The 22,992-nt window shown below is 47.5% G+C and overlaps 2 protein-coding genes across 3 annotated transcripts in view; one reads left to right on the forward strand and one right to left on the reverse strand.

The window, feature by feature from the left end:
• POFUT2 (protein O-fucosyltransferase 2) overlaps positions 1–22,992 on the reverse strand; it is a 345,437-nt gene that overhangs the window by 294,245 nt on the left and 28,200 nt on the right. The gene's annotated exons all lie outside the window — the stretch shown is intronic.
• LOC145716635 (double-stranded RNA-specific editase 1-like) lies at positions 17,779–22,556 on the forward strand. Of its 2 annotated transcripts, XR_014139461.1 has the most exons (3): positions 17,779–18,015; positions 18,851–21,089; positions 22,342–22,556. XR_014139461.1 is itself a non-coding variant. In XM_081800855.1 (2 exons), the coding sequence occupies exons 1-2, from the start codon at positions 17,794–17,796 to the stop codon at positions 19,028–19,030; spliced, it is 402 nt and encodes a 133-aa protein (XP_081656981.1). In that variant the 5' UTR covers positions 17,779–17,793; the 3' UTR covers positions 19,031–22,556. The 2 variants fall into 2 exon arrangements, 1 of the variants encoding a protein (XP_081656981.1); XM_081800855.1 differs by having other exon boundaries at positions 18,851–22,556.

The raw sequence follows: 22,992 nt of genomic DNA on the forward strand, positions 1-22,992 counted from the left end.
ATTTTAGGATTATTTGTTCCATTTCTTTGAAAAAAGTGGATGGTATTTTGATGGGGATTGCATTGAATGTGTAGATTGCTCTAGGTAGCATTGACATCTTCACAATATTTGTTCTTCCAATCCGTGAGCATGGAACGTTTTTCCATTTCTTTGTGTCTTCCTCAATTTCTTTCATGAGTATTTTATAGTTTTCTGAGTACAGATCCTTTGCCTCTTCGGTTAGATTTATTCCTAGGTATCTGATGGTTTTGGGTGCAATTGTAAATGGGATCGACTCCTTAATTTCTCTTTCTTCTGTCTTGTTGTTGGTGTATAGGAATGCCACTGACTTCTGTGCATTGATTTTATATAGTCAGGTGCGTTTTTGCCATAGGGTGTGTAGATGAGTGCGCATACACCTATGAAAAGATAGCGAAAACAGCGTTTGCGAGGTAGAGACCCTGAAGTCGTCCTCTGCGTATTTGTTACGAAGACCGAGTCTGTAGCAAAGTAAAAGAGTCTACTCTTCATGCCCCTCTCCCCAGCATCACTTCCACTGTCGTGCGATTTTGGTGGATGCGTGCTCGTGGGTGCCGAGGGCCTGCCGAGGAGCCGGGTGGTCTCGCGGCTGCGCTGTGGCTTTGACAGCCCGGTTTCCTGGTCTTCCCCGTGACGGGGCCGGGCCGGTGCCCTGCATGATCCTTCTGGACAAGTGTGTGGGAATTCTGTGAAATACAGGGGCAGCACCGGGGTTTCAGGACGCAGAGTAGTTCTCGAATGCTGAGCCACTGGACAGCATCACTCTGCCAGCAAAGTCCGTCTCAAAATGCAAACTACTCGAGATATTTTACTTCGGATGATGCTTTATTTTAGAAGCCGTGGTGGTGTTTTTCCTTGAAGAGAGCTCAAGCCCTTGCAGCAAGCAGCCTTGGAGAAGATGTCTTCGGTCTGTGGCGGTCAGCCGGGGTGGTGCAGCGCATGCTGGGGGAGCCACGGGCACCAGCAGGCAGGAGGCATGGATGCTGCTGGGCCACATTGCAGTCTAAGGCAGAGGATATGGCGGGTATTGTCACGGACAGAGGGACGCAAGCAGGGGGAGTCTAGAGCAGAGGGTGCTGACGTCTTATGTTTGGGAGGTCACACTCCTGTAAAACGGGCCCCACGGCAAAGCCCTTCAAACTTTCTTGGGCGGGAGGGACCTGAACCGTGGAACAACCGGGACGTTGGAGGTTGTCTCCTTCAGGTCACGTGCATATGTGGTGCGCGTGTGTTTTCTTACAGTTCATGGTGTTGGTCCTGCCCTTTCACCTCCCATTTTATCACAGGTGGTTCCTGCGTTCAGGGAGAATGATCAGGTGTGCGGCATCCCCAGGGAGGAACAGGGTAGCCAGCTGGACCATGCAGGGAACAGCCCGTTAAGCAAAGACCAGAGCGGACCCAGGTGGACTTCAGCAGCAGCTGCCGTGCTGGGCTGGCTTCTTTTGTGCCAAGGACAGATGAGAAGGGTGTCATTTTCCTTCCAGCATAGAAAGTAGATTTTTACGAGAAGAAAGGAACTTGTCAGTGGTGAGCTGCCTCCGTGGGGCCAAGAGCACATGCTTGACGCCCTTCCCTGGTGTTTCGGACGTGGAAGCCTCTTGAACTCTTGTATCTTCTTTCCCGATTAGTTTCCCATCTGACACCTGCAAGCTTCAGGACAGTTCTGGCTTCTGATTCCCATCTGTCTGACCCTGAGTCTGAGCTTCTGTGCTGGCCGGGCTGCCATCCAGGTGCATGCCGAGACCTCAGGGAGAAAGGCCACGGTCTGAACCTTCCCAGGGCTCCGGGGTCACGGCCGGCCGGGCTGCCGGCATGGACGCAGAGCATGACCGCCAGGGCAGCGCCGGGGGAGTGAGCGGGTTCTTGGGAGTCCAGTCGGTGTGGGGCGCCTGGGAAGGCAGTGGCTGAGCGTGTGGCCGAAAGAAAGCAGAGGGGTGTTGCTGGCCTGCCAGGCGAGACCCGCGCACCTTCCGCCCATGGAAAGCCACGTACCTGCTCATCGTGGTTGGGGGAGCTGACGTCTGCCTCTCGGCCTTAAGCACACGAGAGAGGGCAGGTGTGAGGAGTGGGCGAGGAGGGCCCGAGGCCTGGAACGGCCTTGGGAAGAGCTTCCTGACAGGAAGGTGCAGGAAGTGCTCACGCTGGCATGATGGCAGCTTCTGGTGGGAGGCCACCCGGGCGACATGGAAGTGCCTTCTAAACTCTTTAATTCCGTGGACGCGGTTTGCTGGTTGTTTTTCAGAAATTCTCTCCGTGGGGGTCTTTAGTGGAGAAGTAGCTACTTACTGACATCGTTGAATATTTTTCAGAAATAAGTTGTTATACTTGATGGAGCGTTGTTCTCAGTCCATGTCCTGGGCATATACACATTCCCTCCCGTCACTCCTCACAGTGGGGCGAGCTGCAGCCCCTGCACCACCCCACCCTGAGCACATGCACAACAGTCATCCGCGCTGCTGGCTGGGCGTGTGTCCCCACCTTGCTTGGCCTCCTCCTTCCTGCATCCAAAGTCAAGTCAGAGACCCTTCTCCTGTCACCCCCGCGGCCTGTTGGTGGGGTGGAAACTGTAGAACTCAATACATCCAGCCCTATATTGCCTCAGGAGTGTGGAGTCTGGGTGAGAATCCCGCCTGCGTCCCTGGGTCTGCGTGATGGGTGCTCCCCTAGGCCAGGCCGCCAACATCACACTCGTCACTCTGGACTAGAGCGCTCAGGCTCTTCCCCAAAGTCAGTGTTGTAAAACCCCAAGGTTGAGTTCCAAGAAGGAAGTCTTTTTGGCCAGAGGCGCTGGCATGAAGGGACCTGGCTGGGGATAGTGGCCACACAGGAGGACGAGGTGGGGCCCAGGCCAGGAAGAGCCCACGCCTTGCTGCCCTGCTGGCTTCATTCACTTCCCTGTCAGCTCAAGAGTCGTCGTCTCTAACAAAAATCAGAATGACAGTCTCACAGGTGCTCTGCTCCCAGTGTAAATGGCAGCCTTTTGGACCCTCGTGGTATGCGACGTAGCCTCAGGCCCAAGTGTCATCACTGCTGGTGGCCACACACTTGGTTTCTGTACGGACTCCTACCCAGGTCTTGCATTATTTGCAGAACAGAGGCCACCGCCATCGAGATTGTAAACTATACATTTTTCTGGTCAGCTAACAAATGGCTGACAGTTTCTGTAACAGGAACCCCTAGTGACCCTAAATATCTGTTACTAACCATTATATACATAATTCACTTTTGATTACCCATTAACATAGGAGAAACCATAGACAGTAGATTTAGGAAGGGAACTAAGCAGTGCCAGCGCCAGCTGGTGTTCTCAGTTGTTCACTGTGACCGTCATCAGGCCAGCTCACAGTTTGTAGTTTCGCTCCAGAAGTCCGGATCCAGCACACTTAATTTACAGCAGCTGAGGGACTCTTATTGCCAGCCAAGCTGCACCCGATTCTGTTGGTTTCTGCACCACGGCCTGTGATTGACTCATTACCCTAGTTCTCGCTTTGTGGCCCCAGAAAGATAAGCTCCTCATTGGTGCCCATCCCCATGGTGGCGTTGGCTCCAGGGACTCATAGACATACATACACTCTTGTGACCATTTGGGGGCTTTCTGCCCCAGAAAAAGCATATGGTTTGCATTGAAACTTCAGGCTAGCTATTTCTTTTTGCCTTATTTTCTCCATTCTTGCTAAAGATGGCACTTTATTTAGCTTAAAATGTAAAAACGATTTGTACTTTAAGGTCTTATTTTCTCAGTTAACTCTTTCTAGTTCTAATATGCAAAATGTTGTAATTCTAAGGTTTAAGTATTCAAAAATAATCCTCTATTTTGACCTTATTGTAAAGAAGTAATAGGATTGCAAAGGAAGATAACACAAGCATTATCCATTTATTCATGAAAGAGTCAATTCCATTATGGTCAGAGATTTCCCACCAATTGTTCGTAAGCAGGTCCCCACCTCCACTCCAAACCCCCAAGAAACCCTCCCTGATTCTGTCTACTTGAAGGGCCGTGCCCTTGAATGAGCTCAGTGACCTGAAGGAACCTGCATGCCAGGCAGGTGTCAGAAATAGAACAGGTGTGCTAGTAACACTACCAAAGACCCAAAGACCCTGATAGAACTCCAGAGCATAAGGTACGAGTTCCTAATAGCAGAGAACAGTAAAATGAGAAAAAGGTGGTATCAGGACTGTGTTTAACTCCTAACAGTACCTTAGTGTCCCATGGCCTTGTGACGTCTAGGGAGAGGCCAGCTCTTTCCTCTGAGGGAGTCTCACCCATGGTGGGGCTACTCTCTAAGTGGTTAGGGTCCCCTGACCATCCTGACAGCCAAGCAAGGACTGGGCTGGATCTCCAGACTCTTGGTCTAGAAGGCGATATAGGTCCTGGCTGGACATGGCTTTCCCTCTAGGCTCTCCGTGGAATCATATACACAGCCAGGAAACAGGTAGAAGAAACTATGCCAGCTACCCAAATTAATCAACCAAGATTTTTATTTACAAACATGAACGAACAACCATTATCATTTGAGGAAAATAAATAGCACAGAAGTGAATAATCTATATGATAAAATAGAACAACTAAGAGAAAATAAACCTAATTCAGGGAACAGAAGAGAATACAAGTAACAAACCTTACCAATATACATAGAGTATTTTATCAATGTAGAAAGCAAATATCAGTTTGAAGGTCTAGAAAGCATTCATTCAACAAACACCAGTTAAGTATGTAATAGGCACTGTTCTGGATGTTGGGATGAATAGTGAGCAGAACAAAACTCTCCCTCGTAGAGTGTAATTCTTGGGAGAGGAAGGTATATCAAATATATCTCTGATAACTCAGAGCAGAAAAGTATAAAATGTGAAGAGTTAGGAGATGTAGAAAGTTAATCCGATGTCTATCTGTCTATCTGGTAGCATTTCAGAAATAGAAAACAGAGAGGAAGAGATGACAGAAGAAAATTTTGGGGTACTGAAGAAAACCATGACTACTGCAATGGAAAGAATGCACTGGGTAGTGAGCAGAATTTTTAAAAAAAATCCATTCCTAGCACATCCTTATGAATTTCAGAACAGCAAAGGTGTAAAGAGAAGATGCTAAAAGCTTCTAAATTAACCACAATAAGTATCAGATTTATGTAGCACTTATCAGGGACACTGGAAGACAGAGCTGAAGAGAAAATGGTTTTTGTAGAATTTCTTATTTAACCAAATATTAAGCATTAGGACAAAGTGATAATTTTCAGATGTTCAAGGATTCAGAGGGTTTCTTTCCAATATATATATTTTTTTGAGGAAAAAAAGTGAGAATACTGTAGCAAAATGAAAAAGACATCTAAGAAAGAGAAAAATATGGAATCCAAGAAAAATACTTTGTAAATCCAAGAATACAATGAAAAAGATAACTTACCAGCAAGACTAAAATGTAACAATTCCAAGTTAGAACAGAGAATCATATCAGAGAGCTCTAAAAAGAATGGTTTTCAGAAAAAAAGTGAATGCATTTTAACAAATAGCCTGAGAAACTAAATGGTCTTTATGATAATGTGAAAGTAAATGTTTCTTTGTGAACAATTAAAAAAAAAAAAGGAAAATGGAAACTCCAGGAAACACAAAAAGCTATTTGGGAAAGGAAGGGTAAACTAATGTACTGTGGTGGCTAATATTATGTGTCAAATTGAGTGGCCACAGGCACCCAAATTAGACATTATTTCCATCTGTGAGGGTTTTGCAGAACGAGATTAGCATTTGAATCAGTAGACTCAGTAAAACAAATTGCCCTCCCCAGGGTGGGTGGGCATCTTTTAACCTATTGAGGAACAAAGAGCAGAGAACAAAAAGTGGAGGAACAAGGAATTTACCTTTTTTCCTGCCTCACTGATTAAACTGGGACACCCTATCCCACCTTCTACAGTTGGACTAGGATTTACCCCATGTGCCCTGGTTGTCAGGCCTTTGGACTCAGACTGAACAGCACTGCCAGCTTTTAACCTAATACTGGCATGGTTTTGAGGAACTGGTGTGAGATAGGACAGAGAATCCACTTGAAGTCATGCTAGCAATGGTCTCCTTTAAGTAGTTTGGACTTAATAACAGGATTAACACTGTCCTCTCGGTCTGTCACACTACTCAGCTCTGCAGTGCATCACATGGCCACTGCCATAGGTAATTAAATCCAGACTCATTAACTGTACAGGTTACTTTCTCTTACTGCAGACCCTAAAACTTAAAGTTAGCTATGAAGAGTTGAAATTAAAACCAAAAGTCCTCAGGCGCTTGGAGGTTAGACTCTCTTCAGCAATTCTTTGATCAGAGAAGAACCCAGTACTTAAACTGGATTCCTAGACTACACACATCAAAAATGGTGGGATAGGGCCACAGTTTCACTTGGCAGAATCATGCATGGCCCTGAATGAATGAATGAAAAACAATGAGCTAAGCATTTGGCCCAGAATTGAGAAGGAAAACTACAGTAGAGCTAAATAAGAAGCTAACTACAGGAAGAAGGAAGAAAATCAAAAAGACAGAAAGCAAGAGGGAGGGACAGAACAAGGAATAAGATTATAGGCCATCAATAAAACTAAAACGTGTTGATTTGAAAAAACAATAAAAGAGATCTACCATCAGATAAAAACATGATGTCAGATAAAACAAAACAGTAGGAATTGGTGTATCTACAGATACGGAGGCATGCATCAGAATTTTAAGAGAATTCTTTATTCAGCTCTAATACTGATAAATTTGAAAATCTCAACAACAACAACAACAACAAAAGGACAAGCAAGCTGTAAATTGCCAAAATTCACCCCAAGAGAAGTACAAAAATCTGGCAAAGGAAATTTCCAGCAAAGACATTGAAAATACTATCAACAAATTACCTTCCAACAAGTTTGCAGATTTTAATCAGTCTGCCAAAGAACATAATTCCACCTCTTATATAAACGTTCCAGGTCATAGGAAAGAGCAGTTGACCCAATTCCAAAACTGGACAGAGAGGCACAAATAAAAAGAAAACCACAGACAGCATCACCTATGACTAAAAATGCAAAACTCCTAAATGAAGTACTAGAAAATCAAGTTTAACGATATACCCAGAAATCTAAGTATAGCTTAGTTTTATAGCTATTAGTATAGCTCATCTGTGAATAGATTATAAGAGAGGATCAAGGATCAATGCAGAAGTCAGCATACAGAACATGTGTGCACGCATCCTCTCAAGCGTGCTGACGTGTGTGTTTGCCAGAAGGATAGGGATTAAAATGGCGATTCTCATCTGAGAAGGAAGAGTTCTTTGGTGGGGGGAGGGATTTAAGAATCTTTAGAGAGTCTTCAAGAGTTACTGGTGAAGGGTTTTTGTTTTTGTTTTTTTTTAGAGACACCAGCCAGGGCCACCCACCCACAAAACCTACCCAGTCAGGATCTCAGAGGTGGGACGCAAGTGTGCTTGTTGCTTAAAGCTTCGTAGACAGGAAGCTTCTATCTGCTGGAGAACCCCTAGAATTATTATAGTGTCTATTTCTGTGTGTCATCGTGCTGTAATTTCTCTGAGCTTTGTGTGAATTTTTGGAATTTCCCACAATGAGCAAGTGTTATTTTTTAATGAGAACAATATTTTTTCTTTTTAAATTACCTTGCGGTGTTTTTCCAAAGCTTCACTGAGGTATAATTGGCATAAACTGTACATTTAAAAGATACCATTTGATAAGTTTTGAACTCTGTTTACATGCATGCAGCTGTTACCACAGAGAGGACAATGAGCCTACCCACCACCCTCCCCGTTTCCTGGTGCCCTTGGTAATCCTGCCTTTCCCCCATCCCACCCTCAGGCAACCACCGACATGCACTCTGGCGGTGTAGGTTAGTTTGCGTTTTCTAGGATTTTACAAAAATCATAAGATATGTACTTTTTTGTCTAGCTTATTTCATTCAGCGTAACTATTTTGAGATTCGTCCGTGTTTGTTGAGTTTATCAGCAGGTCATTCCTTTTCATGGCTAAGTAGTAATGGGTTGTGTGGATAAACCACAACTTGTGTGTCCATCCAACTGTTGATGGCATTTGGGTTGTTTCCAGTCTTTTACTGCTACAAAGGAAACTGCTGAGAACATTCATGTACAAGCCTTTGTATGGACAGTCCCTTCTATTTCTCTTAGGTAAATACCTAGGAGTATAAAGGGTGGGTCTTAAGACAGGCGCAGGTTGTATTTTTCAGAACACTGTCACACCTTTCCAAACTGGTTTGCCCCTTTGCACTCCCACTGGTGGTGTATGAGGTTCCCGTTCCTCCTCATCCTTGCCAGCACCAAGTACGGAGCCATGCTAAGCTTTCTGACAGGTGTGTAGGGTGTTTCCTTGTGGTTTTAATTTGCATTTCCCCAATGACTAAGGAAGTTGAGCATCTTTTCATGTGCTGTTTTGCTATCTGTATGTCTTCTTCAATACTTTTCTCATTTCTTAGTAAGTTGTTTAATTTCTTACTGAGTTTGAGAGTTACTTATATATTCTGGTTATAAGATCTTTATCAGATATATGATTTAAAAATGTTTTTCTTTCCATTCTCTTAACCATGTCTTTCAGAGACCAAATAATTCTAGTTTTGATAAAATCATATTTACCAACTTTTCTTTGTTAAGTCACGGTTTTGATGTTATATCTAAAAAATGTTTGCCTAAGTCAGTGTCACAAAGATTTTCTCCTGTGTTGTATTCTTAGAAAATTTACAGTTCCAGTGTTTAAATTTTGGACTATATTCCATTTTGAGCTAATTTTTGTATAGGATGTATAGTATGAATTGAAGTTCTTTTTTTTTTTTTTTAACATATAACTTATCCAGTTGACCCAGCACCATCTATGGAAAAATTCATCCTTTCTCCACTGAATTCTTCTGCACCTTTATTAAAAATCAGTTTGCACGTACACGTGGAGGTGTGTTTGTGGGTACCAGTGTCTTCCATTGATCTGTTTGTCAGTCTTTTTTTTTTTTTAATCAGAGAGAGAGAGAGAGAGAGCACAAGCAGGGGGAGCGGCAGGTAGAGGGAGAAGCAGGCTCCCCGCTGAGCAAGGAGCCCGATGTGGGAGTTGATCTCAGGACCTTAGGATCATGACCTGAGCCGAAGGCAGCCAGGATCCCCTACTGTCTTTTTTTTAAAAATTTTATTCTATTTTATCTCAATTCAATTAATTAAGATATAGTATATTATTAGTTTCAGAGGTAGAGGTCAGTGATTCATCAGTTGCATGTAACACCCAGTGCTCATTACATCACGTGCCCTCCTTCATGCCTGTCACCCACTTATCCCATCCCCCCACCCCCCTCCAGCAACCCTCAGTTTGTTTCCTAGAGGTAACAGGTTTGTCTTATGGTTTGTCTCCCTCTCTGATTTCATCTTATTTTATTTTCCCCTTCCTTCCCCTATGATCCTCTGTTTTGTTTCTTAAATTCCACATATGTGTGAAATATATGGTATTTGTCTTTCTCTGACTGACTTATTTCACTTAGCATAATACCTTCTAGTTCATCCACGTCCTTGCAAATGGCAAAATTTATTTATTTTTGATGGCGGAGTAGTATTCCATTGTGTATATGAACCACATCTTCTTTATCCATTCATCTGTCGATGGACATCTGGGGTCTTTGCACAGTTTGGCTATTGTGGACATTGCTGCTATGAACATCGGGGTGCACATACCCCTTCGGATCCCTACATGTGTGTCTCTGGGGTAAATACCCAGGAGTGCAGTTGATGGGTCTCATGGCGGCTCTGTCTTCAGCTTTCTGAGGACCCCCCGTGCTGTTTGTCTGTCTTAATGCCAGTATCACACTGTCGTGATTACTAGTCTTACAAGTTTTGAAATCAGGTGGAATTAGTAGTTGTTTTGGCTACATAGGTCCTTTTCGCATTTCACAGCAATTTTAAAGATTTTATTTGAGAGAGAGAGCGAGCATGAGTGAAATGAGGAGCAGAGGGAGAGGGACAAGCAGACTTTGCTTGATGCTGAGCATGGAGCCCGACATGGGGCTTGATACCCTGAGACCATGACCTGAGCTGAAATCAAGCGTCGAATGCTAACTGACTGAGCCACCCAGGGGCCCCCATAGCAATTTTATAATCAATGTGTCAACTTCTACATAAAACCCTGTTTGGATGTTGATTAAGGTTGCATTGAATATGTCGATCAATTTGGGGGAGAACTGACATCTTAAGGACTTTGAATTTTCCGGGGGATGAGCACAGACGCCTGTCCACTTCTTTACACTCTCATTTTTCTCAGCCGTGCTCTGCACTTTACAGTGAGCATATCTTACACATCTTTTGTCAGGTTTATCTTTAAGTGTTTTGTATTTTTGATGCTGCTTTAAATGTTATATTTCTGTTTCAGTCTCCAGTTGTTCATTGCTGATATAGAGAGAGATTAGTTTTAATAGCTGTTTTATAAATTTCATTGAATTTTCTTTATAGATGGTCAAGTTGTTTATGTTTTAGTTCTTCCTTATAGTCCAGATGCCTTTGATTTCTTCCTTCCCCCGCAGCACCCAGATGGGCCCTCCAGTAGAATGTGGAGCACAAGGGCACGAGGGCTGAACACACACATCCTGTCTCGTGTGCAGTCGTGGGGAGAGCGGTCAGTCTTTCACCAGTAAGTGTGGCTAGCTGTGGGGTTTCACAGATGCTTCTCTCATTTTAAGGGACCTTCTATTTCTAGTTTGCTAAGGGGTCTTTAATCAGGAATGAATGTTGGATTTTATCAGGCATTTTTTTCTACTCTCAATAGAGCTGATCATTTGGTTCTTTTTTTAGTCTGTTAATATGGATGGAATATGGTGACATTGATTGAGTTCTTTAAATATTAAACCAACCTGTGTTCTTGGGACAAACCTTGTATAGTCATTATGTATTATTCTTTTTAAATGTTGTTGGATTTGATAAAGCTGAAATTTTGCTTAGAATGTTTGTCCCTGTGATACACTGGCCTGTAGTGATATTGGTCTGTAGTTGTCTGAGTATCTTTGTCAGGTTTTGGCATCAAGGTAATACTGGCCTCATAAAGTGAGTGGAGAACCATTTCCTTCTCTTCAGTTTTCTGGAAGAATTGGTTTAGATTTGATAGCATTTTTTTCTTAAACATTGGTAGAACTCACCAGTGAAGACATCTGGGCCTGAGGTTTTCTCTGTGAGAAAGTATCTACATGTTCATGATCTACAACAGAATAGATATAGGCTATTTGTGTTACCTGGTTTTTTTTCTTGAGTGAACTTCGGTAATTCATGTCTCTCAGGAACATTTGTCTGTTTCACCTAAGTTGTCAAATTCATTGGCTTGAAAGTGTTCGTGACACTCCTTTATTATCCTTGTAACACCGAGTGTCTCTAGTGATGCCGTGCCTTTCATTCCTGATACTGATGCTCTGTGTCTTCTCTTTCCTCACCCGCCTACCTAGAGGTCTGTCAGTTTTATGGATTTTTCTCTAGAGAACCAACTTTTGGTTTTATGGGTTTTTGGGTTTGTTTGTTTTTTCCCCCAGTTTTCTGGCTTTTTAAAAAAAATAATTTCTGCTCTGATCTTATTTTTGTCTGCCTGCTTTGTTTCAGTTGCTCTTCTTTTTTTAGTTTTTAGGGTACTAGCTGATGCCATTGTTTTGAGACCTTTCTTTATTGCTTTCACAGCATTTCACAAATTTTGACATGTTGTGTTATCACTTTCACTCCTTTCAAAATACTTTGTCCCATGTGCTATTTAAAAGTCTGCTATTCAGTTTCAAAATATTAGGGGATTTTGCAGAGATGATTCTGTTGTTGATTTTTAATTTAGTTTCATTTTCTAACTTGAATCCTTTAAATTTATGTTTGTTTTACAGACTAGGATGTGTTGTTTCTCAGCGTTCCATGAAAACTTGAAAAGATACATTCTTTTATGCTACTTGTTGGGTAGAATGGTCTATGAGTTGGTTGATTGTGTTGTGCATGTCTTTTATGTCTTTACTGATCTTCTGCTTGATCTGTCAGTTATTGAGAGAAGAGTATTGAAAATCTCTTGACTGTAATTGTGCTTTTGTCTATTTCTCCTTCCAACTTTTTTTAGTTTTTACTTCATGTATTCTGTAGTTTTGTAATTAGGATTGTGGGTTTCTTTTAATAACTTGGTCTCCTTTGTCATTATAAAATGATCTTCTTTATCTCTTGTTACTATTCTTCAGTCTGAAATCTGTTTTGTCTGACATTAGTGGATCCTCTCCTCCTTTCTTTTGATTAATGCTAGCATAGTGTATCTTTTTCCATCCTTTTATTTTAAATTGTTTTACATTATTTTATATTTAAAGTATGTTTCTTGTAGTCAGCATATTTGGACCTCCTTTTTCCGCCCCCCCCCAACTGACAATCTCTGCCTTTTCATTAGGGTGCTTAGGACATTTACATTTATTGTGATATTGATATGGTGAGGTTTAAATCTGTCATCTTGGTCCTTATTTTTTATTTGTTCTATATTATCTTTGTTCCCCCTTTCTCTTTTTCTTTCTTTGCGTTAATTATGTCTTATAATTCCATTTTAATTCCTTCTTGACTTTTAGCTATAACTTTGTTTTATTAATTTAGTGGTTGTCTTAGGGTTTTATAGTATACATGCTTAACTTATCACAGTCTGCCCTCAAGCAATATTATACCACTTATGTATAGTATAAGAATCTTCCATTTCTCCTCTCCTGGCCTTTGTGATATATTGTGGTACATTTAACATTTGCATATGGTAAAAATCCCATACTATACTATTACTTTTGTTTCAACAGTCAATTAGCTTTCTTTTAAATTAAGCTTTTTATTGTAATTCCAGTACAGTTGATAGTGTTATATTGATAGCCAATTAGCTTTTAAAGAGATTTGCCACTTTGGGGCCCCTGGGTGGCTCAGGCGTTAGGCGTCTGCCTTCGGCTCAGGTCATGATCCCAGGTCCTGGGATCGAGCCCCGCGTTGGGCTCCCTGCTCTGCGGGAAGCCTGCTTCTCCCTCCCCCTCTCCTTCTATGTGTGCTCTCCCTCTCTAGCTCTCACTCTCTCTCAAATAAATAAATAAAATCTTCAGAAAAAAAAAAAAAGAGATTTGCCACTTCTGATCTCCTTATTCCTGTAAGTAGATCCTCATTTCTGTCTGTTATCGTGTCCTTCTGCCTGAAGGACTTCCTTTTACATTCTTTGCGGTGCAAGTCTTCTGGTGATGAATTCTTTCAGCTTCGGTATGTCTGGAAAAGCCTTTAGTTTGCATTCCTTTTTCAAATATATATATTTCTGGGCAAATACATTTTTGCTGAGATGGCAATGTTTTCTTTTCTTCTCCTTTTAGCACTTTGAAGATGTTGCTCCCTGTCGTACTGTGTGCACTCTTTGCAGTAAGAAATCTGCCGTCTCATCTTTGTTCCTTCATATGTGGTTCTTTTCCTCTGGCCGGGCTCGACATTTTCTCTTTATATTGGCATGGAGCAGTTTGTCGTGACATGCTTTGGTGTAGTTTTCTGCACATTTCTCATGCTTGGGCTTCATTGAGATTCTTAGATCTGTCCATTTATTGATCTCATAAAAGTCTGTTGAGTTTTTATTCATGTTTTCTGTACCCCCTTCTCTCTCCCCTCCTCAGGAACCCAGTCACGTGTGTCAGGCTGATTGATTTGTCTGACAACTCACTGATTTGCTGGGTTTTCTTTTTTTTTTTTTCCAGTCTGTTTCTTGTGTGTCTCATTTGAATCGTTTCTGTTATTGTTTCTTTAAGTTCACTGATCTTTTTTCTATTCTAGACCTTTCTGTGTCATGGTTGATGCCATCAAGTGTGTATCTAAACTCTTCACATCTCTGTGTGAGCATGGGGCATGTTCTCTGACCCTTTCAGGTGGTTCTTGCCCAGTCTTAAGCAGTGTGTGTGCTCTGATCAGCCCTCCGCTGATGCTCAGGGGACCCTCTGCAGCTCTCTTGCCTCTGCGCACCATCCTATGGACTCTGGCCACGTTAGTTTCCCGAGCTCTCAGTTCAGGGAGTCTGCAGGCTGTGCCTGGGCTCCTTCTCTCCACACTGCTGCCTGGACGCCCCCAGGACGGCCGCCTGGGGCACTCGTGGGACTCACCTCCTATGTCTCCTGTCTCTCAGAAACCACTGCCCTTCCTTGCTTGATGTCCAGGGACTTGAAGGCTAGTGTCTGTTGTATTTTGTCTGGTTTACTACTATTTGAGTAAGGAGGGTACATCCAGCAGCTGTTACTCCATCTCACCTGGAAACGAAGTCTGAACTTATTTTTAAATCACAGAATGCCCATTCTTAAACACTTGTCCCTCTGTGTTACCCTCCAAAATAGATGCTTTTGCAATCTAGACGTGATTGTGCACCTGGTCATCCAAGCCAGCTGGTTGTTCAGGATTGGTTTTGGTTGGAAGTTGGAATGACAGCCCCATGTCTTGGTCTGGGCTCCCTAGACCGCAGAGACTGAGAGAATTTAAGGTGCTTTATTTGGCAAGCGTGAACTGAGAGCAGCAGAATAGATGAGAAGGAAAGTCTGACAGGAAAGGTGGCTTTGACTGCAGGAGAAACTACTGCATGTCTGTGTCCACAGAGGACTGGTCCCCCCTGCGAGCCCTGACTGGGGGCCTGCGGGCTGTGTGACACACCAGAACTCTGGTGTCTGCCGTCCGTCACTCTGCCTGCTGGGGGGTGGGGGGCCGAGGGGCTTGTGTATGGAGAGCCACAGCCACGTGATGGAGGGGGTGTGACCAGGGTGTTGGGTTGAGCCCTGCTGCCGATCCGTCCCGGGAGGAGCGGCCACACACATCTCGTTGCCTGTTTCAGCAAGATCAGCATTAAATGGAGATTTAAAACCTTTAAAAAATATGTGATGGCCCTGTCTTCCTGATCCTTTTTGTGTTGGGAAATGGAGCTGTAGGTGGGCCATGTGTCACTCCTGATGCCCTCAAGCCCCGGTTCCCCTTCACCTGGTCAGCTCTGGCCTCTCTGGTGGACTTACCTAGATCTTGTTGCTCTTTGCTTATTGACAGGACAGTTTTATCAAAATTTAACCAAAAGCCGTGAGTGATATCCCACCCAGACCCTTTAAAATTGTGTTTTATCTTGACAAATGGAAGAAGAAACACATGCCATACCTATCAGGGGCTACGTGAGCAGCGCGGGCCACAGGATGGCGGCCGTGGCCCAAGCAGCCGTGGTTCGTGAGAACGTTCCTCACTGTGCCAAACTTCAGGGACCGTCCCAGCCAATGGGATTTCTTTTTAGGAAGGCAATTTTGTTGAATTGGTTTGTAACTGTAGTTTGATTTTCCTGTGGTGTTTTTTTTTTTTTAATTTTATTTATTTTCGAGAGAGAGAGAGAATGAGAGAGCCTGAGAGGGGGGAGGGTCAGAGGGAGAAGCAGACTCCCCACCGGGCAGGGAGCCCAATGCGGGACTCGATCCCGGGACCCTGGGATCATGACCTGAGCCGAAGGCAGATGCTTAAGGACTAAGCCACCCAGGGGCCCCTGATTTTCCTGTGTTTTAAGTGGCTTCTTGAACTATGTGGTGAGTTAGCTAATTGGTTAATTATTCCCTGCTTATCACCAGACATCTAGTGCTGTGTTTGTTTTATGTTTCATGTAACATTTATATGTGATTAAGTAGAAAACATTTCTAGCCAACTTCACCTGGTTTGCCTGGTGTTTTCAGTGCTTCTGCGTGACATTGTGTATCCATCCCCAGCTGTTGCACGCCTAGTGTGTATCCAGAAATATGTCCATGAGTCACCAAAACATGTGGTCAGGAATGCTCACACACACACTCTTCAGAACAGCCAAGTGCTAGAAAACACGACAAAGTGAGCAACCCTCTAGTTGCACGTGCCCCAGTAGGGTCCTGCGTGGCAAGAAGTTTGGGCAGGCCACAGCTCTGTGCGTGATGCGTGTGACTCTCACACACGTGACCTCGAGTGAAGGGTGAAGGCGCAGGGGAGTCCGTTGTGTAAATGGCCCCATGGATATGAGGCTCAAAGCGGGCAACCCTGGTCAGTGTGCTGGGGTTGGTGCCGTGATGACCCACGTGGGGCAGGGGTGGCCATGGAGGTGGGTGGGCTCCCAAACCGGGAGCTCTGGTTGGTGACCAGCTGCTGGGACACTGGTGATGGGTGTGCTCACTTCGCAAAAGACACAGCGAGAGAGGGAGCCCTGAGGCTGTGCCCTCATGCTTGGTGACGTGTCAGTGAAAAGGTCTGTGTGAAGTAGAGTAATTCACTGCTCGTGTGTCGGAATGAAAGAGTGATCAGCAGAATCCTGACTTCTTCCCCAGAGTGAGGGGTCTTGCTGGGGGCCGGCAGGTACCGAGGATGGCCCCCGGGGCATCGCAGGGACTGCAGAGGAGCTCCCGGAGAGTGCAGGGGGCATGAACCAGCACCAGTGAGTGCCTGGCCCTGCAGTGAGGAGCAGAGACGCCTGCAGGCATCGGGTGGACACAGTGGGAAGGCAGATGAACAGTGAGTCTGGAGCCTGAAGCAGAGGGCCGGGGCTCCCACCGTCCTTAGTGCGGCCACAAGCGGGTGCTCGGCCTCTGGCCCTGAGTGCCCTCTGCGGGATGGGAGCTCTGTCTTAGGGACTTAACAAAGGAAAACACCTTCTTGTCCCTTTAAATAAATATCCCAGACATGGGTGACATATAAATATGAATTTTCACCCTACTTTGAGGTGGGTGGCTGCTTTGCCTGAAGAACTGGGGTCTCCTCCATGAGGAAGCTTCCTATTAGATCTTCCACACTCTGAACCGGCCTGCTGGCCCACCTGTCGGTCTTGGCTTTCTGTTCAAGGCGGGGTCACAGTCACCCAGAGCAGAAGCGGAGCAAGGGCCCGGGGTGGGAGCCCCACGGAGCTCGGTCAGCGCCCCTGGCCATCAGGGAGTGGCAGGCTGGCTGTGCAGAGCCGGGGGGGGGGCTCCTCCTCTGGGGACCGAGCACCAGCCAGCTCCCGTTGTGGGTGTGTTCTGAAGACACACCCCGAGTCAGGGTGGCCCGTGTGCCCCCCCTGAGGTGTGGATGATCGCGCTCAGGGCACCGATGGGGGGAGGTGAGCACTCAGCTCCCAGTTATCTGAGTGTCCTTTAAAAATCTCTTAGCCCCACCAAGTGAGACTTGGTTAGTTAAGACAAAACCATCTCAATGTGGTAAGAAAACGTATCCATGGGGCTCCTGGGTGGCTCAGTCGTTGGGCATCTGCCTTCGGCTCAGGTCATGGTCCCAGGGTCCAGGGATCGAGCCCCACGTCAGGCTCCCTGCTCGGCGGGAAGCCTGCTTCTCCCTCTCCCGCTCCCCCTGCTTGTGTTCCCTCTCTCGCTGTGTCTCTCTCTGTCAAATAAATAAATAAAATCTTTAAAAAAAAAAAGAAAAGAAAACATATCTGTGCTTGTTAAGTCAGGCTTCTTGTATCTTGGGCGTAGTGCGTGCAGGCTGGGTTAGCCTGACCATGCCTGCCCCTGGCGTGTGGGGCGTGCAGGGCATGAGCGCCCAGCCGAGGTGTGATGCGCGAGGGCGGTCCTCCGTGGCACAACCCTATGGGACCTGAATTAACCCCAGAAGTGGCTCGCACACCCAGACCTCCAGCTCTGTTAACCCCAACAGAGCTCAGAGGTGCTGTGATGTCTCACAGGCTCCAGGTTTCTGTGGACCCCTGCCCGCCTCCCGGGCACAGTCACGGCTGTTTCTGGGCATCACGAGGTGGCACTGGACAGGTGTGAGCACACCTGGGCCGTGCACACCCCTCAGGCACGTCCTCAGCTGCGCCGAGTACCATGCTGGGCTCCGCATCACCTCTCCCGTGTCTCTCCGTTCCAGGCATCAGCAACGCGGAAGCACGGCAGCCGGGGAAGGCACCCAACTTCAGCGTCAACTGGACGGTGGGTGACGCGGCCATCGAGGTCATCAACGCCACGACAGGGAAGGACGAGCTGGGCCGTGCGTCCCGCCTGTGTAAGCACGCCTTGTACTGTCGCTGGATGCGTGTGCACGGCAAGGTACCGGCCCCACCTCCCCACAGCCCGTCCCACTAAAGCCCCGCACCGTCCACACGGTCACGCCCCAACCTTTCTGTTTCTCCTGGCTGTTTCCATCTTGAAGTGTGGCCCCGACCTTCCCACGTGAAGCAGCCTCAGGCCGCTCCTCCCGCCCTGACCCGGCTTCCCGCTGGGAACCCCTCCGCGCCTTCCCACCCAGAGGAAGGAGAGCCGGGGCTCACGCAGCCCTCAGAAGGCTCGAGGCCTGTTTTCTGCGGTAGTGTCAGGGTCCTTTCCCTGCATAAGTTCTCCTCTGGTCAATTGGCATTTTCCTAGTCTTCCTTTATCGGTCGTGGCAGGTGGCGGTTTGGACAGAAGCTGCTGAGTTCGGGGCCCTGGGCCCATGGCAGGACGAGCCCCTGGGCTAGTGGTCTTGCACCGTATTTATTCTCAAGATCTGCACCAAATGAGTCAGGCAGCCACGGGAGGCAGTGCCTCTGGGTCCTTCCAGGTGATAAAGTGTCCATAACATCAGAGGTGCTGTGTTTTTAAATAGCTGAAAATATTCACATTGAAATTGGAATCAACTGCTTGTGGGTTCAGAAGCACCTCTTTAGAACCTGGGGTCTGAAACTGCCTGTTTGGCCTGGAGCCTGCATGGGGAGAGCACGCAGACCGTCATGGGGCTCACGCCTCGCCCCTGCGTCGCAGCCCCCCGAAGGAAGGCGCCTCTGGCTGGTGGCTTTCCCCCCAGAAGCCAGCACAGGATGAGACACCAAATTTTGAATGTCTTACTGAGTTTTGTTTTCTTCTGTGACTGCTTCGACACTTGTCCTTGTGTTTTGACTTTTTACAGGTTCCCTCCAACTTACTACGCTCCAAGATCACTAAGCCCAATGTGTACCATGAATCCAAACTGGTAGCAAAGGAGTACCAGGCCGCCAAGGCGTGTCTGTTCAAAGCGTTCATCAAGGCAGGGCTGGGCGCCTGGGTGGAGAAGCCCACGGAGCAGGATCAGTTCTCTCTCACACCCTGACCGGGGGCGTGGCGCGGAGGCTGCCCACGTCCAGCGCGGTCTCCGGAGCCTCACGTCTGAACTGGGGGCAGGGGTGGGGACGCGGGGTGCTGGGCGTCCGGCGCGGTCTCCGGAGCCTCACGTCTCAGCTGGGGGCGGGCGTGCACTTTGGGGAGGGCAGGGAGGGCAGGGAGGGCGTGGGGTCCAGCATCACCACTCGATGTCCCTCTGCAGCAGTGTTACCCCTTGGAATTACCCAGTGACTGCTTTCTATCTCTGTTTACGTTTAGAAATTGAGTTCTACTGAGTAGGGCTTCCTTAAGTTTAGGGAAATAGAAATTACTTTGTCTGAAATTTTTGAATAAATAATTTATTCAGCGTTAGGAACGTGGTTTATAAAGTAATTATATCAAGTCACTCTTAGGCCACGTTATTTTAATGCAGAAGAGCGCTTATCTGTAGAGAAGGTGAGAAGGTAGAGGTAGGAAGAAGCCTGAAGTCACAGCCACGCTGCTGGCGGGTCCCCCGGATGGGCCGCGCGATTGGCTTCCCTCAGCGGGTCCGCACAGCCCGGGAGAAGACCCCGCGGGAGGGGCCCGGCCCTGCGCTCGCACGAGTCCCCCAACTCCCTAGCACAGTGACGGCGTGCGTCCATGAGGGCACGGCCCAGATCCCTGCAGCCTTCAGCCCCCCTAGAAGCTTCTGCACTCCTCCTAGAATCACATGGAAAACGCGTGTTGGTTCACTTCTCAGTAATCAGAGATAAAACATGGGCAGTGATCCTGGCCATTCATTTGAGGTCTTCAACAGTATTTAACTTTTAGGGACTAGGAGGAATCCGTAGGGGCTACTGCCCAAGAATCAGCCTACAACTCCCTGTCTTCCTTGCTCTGAATCTCATGGATGCGGATAACTCTCCAGACATCTTCACGGGAAGGAAATAGAATTAATTAAGTAGATAGACTCGTTCTTAGAAAATGCCACTAAGGCATAGTTTTAAATTATTCTTTCCAGCTTTATCAAAGACATGTTTGAAAGTCAGTATTCAGGCTGGAAGCTGGTGAGGCAGTGTGCCGCGGCCTCGTGCCCACCAGGGTCTGGACGTTGATTGTCACGGCAGGGAGGGGTGCTGCTGGTGCCCGGGGCGGCCCAGGGGCGCTGCTCCACACCCCATGGCCCCCGGGGTGGTCCCGGGCTGAGCCAGCAGACGGTCAGGAGTGCGGGCAAGGGTCCCGGGGGGCACCTGGACCTGAGCTCAGAGATTTGCACCGATTGCCTTGTTGCTTCCACTCAGGATCAGACAGGAGCCCGAGGGGCCGTCTTCATGGAAGGGGGGGTCTTGTGGCGGCTGTAGGCAGTCGGGAGACCCCGCCCCACCTTGACGGACTCTGAAAACGCAGAACAGGAGCAGAGCCGCGGCTGTCACCTGGCCCAGACCCCACGTGCAGGAGCAGGAGACTCAGACCAGAAGCGCTGTGTCCCCCGCTCCCCCGCTCCGGCAGCGGTTCCTTGGGGGGCGGGGGCGGGGCTGGCGGGCTGCAGGGACCCCGGCAGAGCTCAGGCAGGCCCCCGTCATGTGGAGGGGTGTGGTTTGGCTCAACGGGCTGCCGCCTTCTTTCCGCCTGAAGCAGGAAGGGTGTCAGCTGGTGTCGCCACCTCCCCAAGCAGGTGCTCCCACACACAGAACATCTGTGAGCCCCTGTGTTTTTATTCTCTCGATAAATGGTATTTTTTCTAATGGGGATTGGGAGATGGACTTAGTTTTTAAAAAAATATGTGGATTTTAATTAAAAGTTGAGTGGGAATGTATTGCATATACACACACTACCCAGTATGTCTGACTTCCTCCCTCTGTCGGCTAACAATTGAGGTGAGCACCGCCTCCCACCCCAAGTGAGGACAGCTGTCCTGTGTGCCGGTCCCCAGCGGACCCCGAGCTGTGCGGGCGCAGGACGGCCCGCGAGTGTCCAGGCCCTGCAGGCGGGTCAGGAGGGAGCCCCGTCCACCTGTGGGCCCGCACAGCTCCCAGGACGGACCACTGGAGCAGAACAGAGACAGAAACGTGACCTCCAGGAGACGGGTCAGGAGACTCAGCACTTGAAACGGTCCCTTCTGAGGCTCTGTGCACTGCACCCCATTTCCCCCCAGGCGTTACTTTGCATACAGTGCCCTTAATCAGGATTCTAGAGACTTAGAAAATTTGACACAATCAAGAACTTGATTTTTTGAGAAAAATCTTCAACTTTGAGGACATTTTGACCATTGGGGGTTGGGAGGGTTCCCTTCTGTTTTGCTCACTAAACCTATTCCACAAAGACACCGGCTGGCGGGCATCTCTCCCGCCAGTGGAAGGCCCGAGTCACAGGGATGCCTCAGCCGGGGTCAGGGGCTGTCCCTGCAGCAGTATGAGCCCAGTGAGGGGCGTCCCCTCTTCCCAGGCCAGGGATGCCACAGGGCGCAATTCTGATTCTGAATCAGAGTTTGATTGACTCATTTAATCAGAAACAGTTATTTTAAAATGTGCAGCATCTCACCAGCCATTCATTTCTCTGGAAGTATTTTTATTCACATGATTTCCCTCATGCCCAGAAGACAGAATCACTGCTTTCTTTGGAAAGACGTGTTTCCTGTAATTTCACATAGTGACGCTGGGGAGGGGGCAGCTCTCAGGCTCCACAAGGGGGATAGACCTGAGGGTGGGGTCAGTGAATGCTGGGGGGGAGGGCTGCATGCCCGCCCCTTTTTCTCAAAACACAAAACCAAATCAGACCGGTCCTTTTTATTTCTGAAACATTCTACACCAAAGTATAGGGTCTACCCCGGCCGTAAATTTGATCTAGCAAGAGAAATAGAATCAGCTGGCTTTCCCGTCTCTGTAATCTATGAAATTAGAGAATCTCTCAAAAGATTCCCTGTTATCAACCCCCAACTATGTAAGTGGAAAGGGCAGAGTATTTGTGACCGCGCACGCACGCATGTCCAGTGTTGTCTGCCCTTGTCCCCTGGCGTGTCCTGTGACCCTCTCTCCAGCCACGTGGCCAGTCACGTCCTCAGGGCCGGCAAGGACAGGGTCTGGCTCGAACCTGACACGTAGCTGTCCTCTGGAGCTGCTGTGTGCACTTGTTCCCTGTTTGCAGGGGTGAGCCCCCAGCCCCCAAAACACTTAGCTTGGCCATGCCATGGGCTGATGGTACATCAGGAGCCGACGCCCGTCCTTCTGGACGTGACCACGAATGTTTAAAGGCAGTCTGTGGAATGTTTGTAGAATGAGCCCGGAAGCAGTTTGCTTCTCCAGATACTGGGTTATATGCTTTTATTTTATTTTATTTTAGAATTTGGACACTTCATATGAATGTAATTCAGCCAAGAACCCTATCGCTCAGATCCACTCCCCAGTGTCCTCTGTATGTTTGTTGATGTATATACCACACGTTACAATCTGCATGAGCTACCCCTCGCACCGAGACCAGCCGGAACCAAGCATGAGACGCTGTCCTATAGACAAAGGATTGGAGATGTTCTCAATAAAAGACACAGTGTTCCACCACTGCAGTGTGGCTGGGTTTTCTCTCCTTTCTAGTTCTCCCCTTGGTCCCCTCGAAGGTCTGGGGTCCGTTCCAATGAGCAAAATTTGGAGGGGTGCGTAAGCACCAGCTGAGAGCTGCCCACTGGTCTTGTCCCGTGTGCTGCCCCAGCGCTCGGCACATTCACCCAACTCAGGACAGTTCCTCTGAGCCCCTGGGATCCGTGGGTCCCTCACCGTCTTCCTGAGCACACGCCGCGCCCACTCCCACGTGGAAGTTGTGTAGAGGGCAGTGACGCAGCGGCCCTGCTCGAGATCCCGCGTGGAAGAAGGGACGATGATGTAGCCCCCATTGGCCTGCTGGGCTGGGTGAGGGCGGCATGAGCAGGAAGACACAGGAAGGACCTGGACGCCAACGGGCCACTGGCCAGGTGGACTGGGGTATCAGGTGCAGGGAGAC

Source organism: Leptonychotes weddellii, chromosome 1, assembly GCF_054177405.1.
Source record: "Leptonychotes weddellii isolate Sample4059 chromosome 1, ASM5417740v2, whole genome shotgun sequence".
In the NCBI taxonomy this organism is placed as follows: Eukaryota; Metazoa; Chordata; class Mammalia; order Carnivora; family Phocidae; genus Leptonychotes; species Leptonychotes weddellii.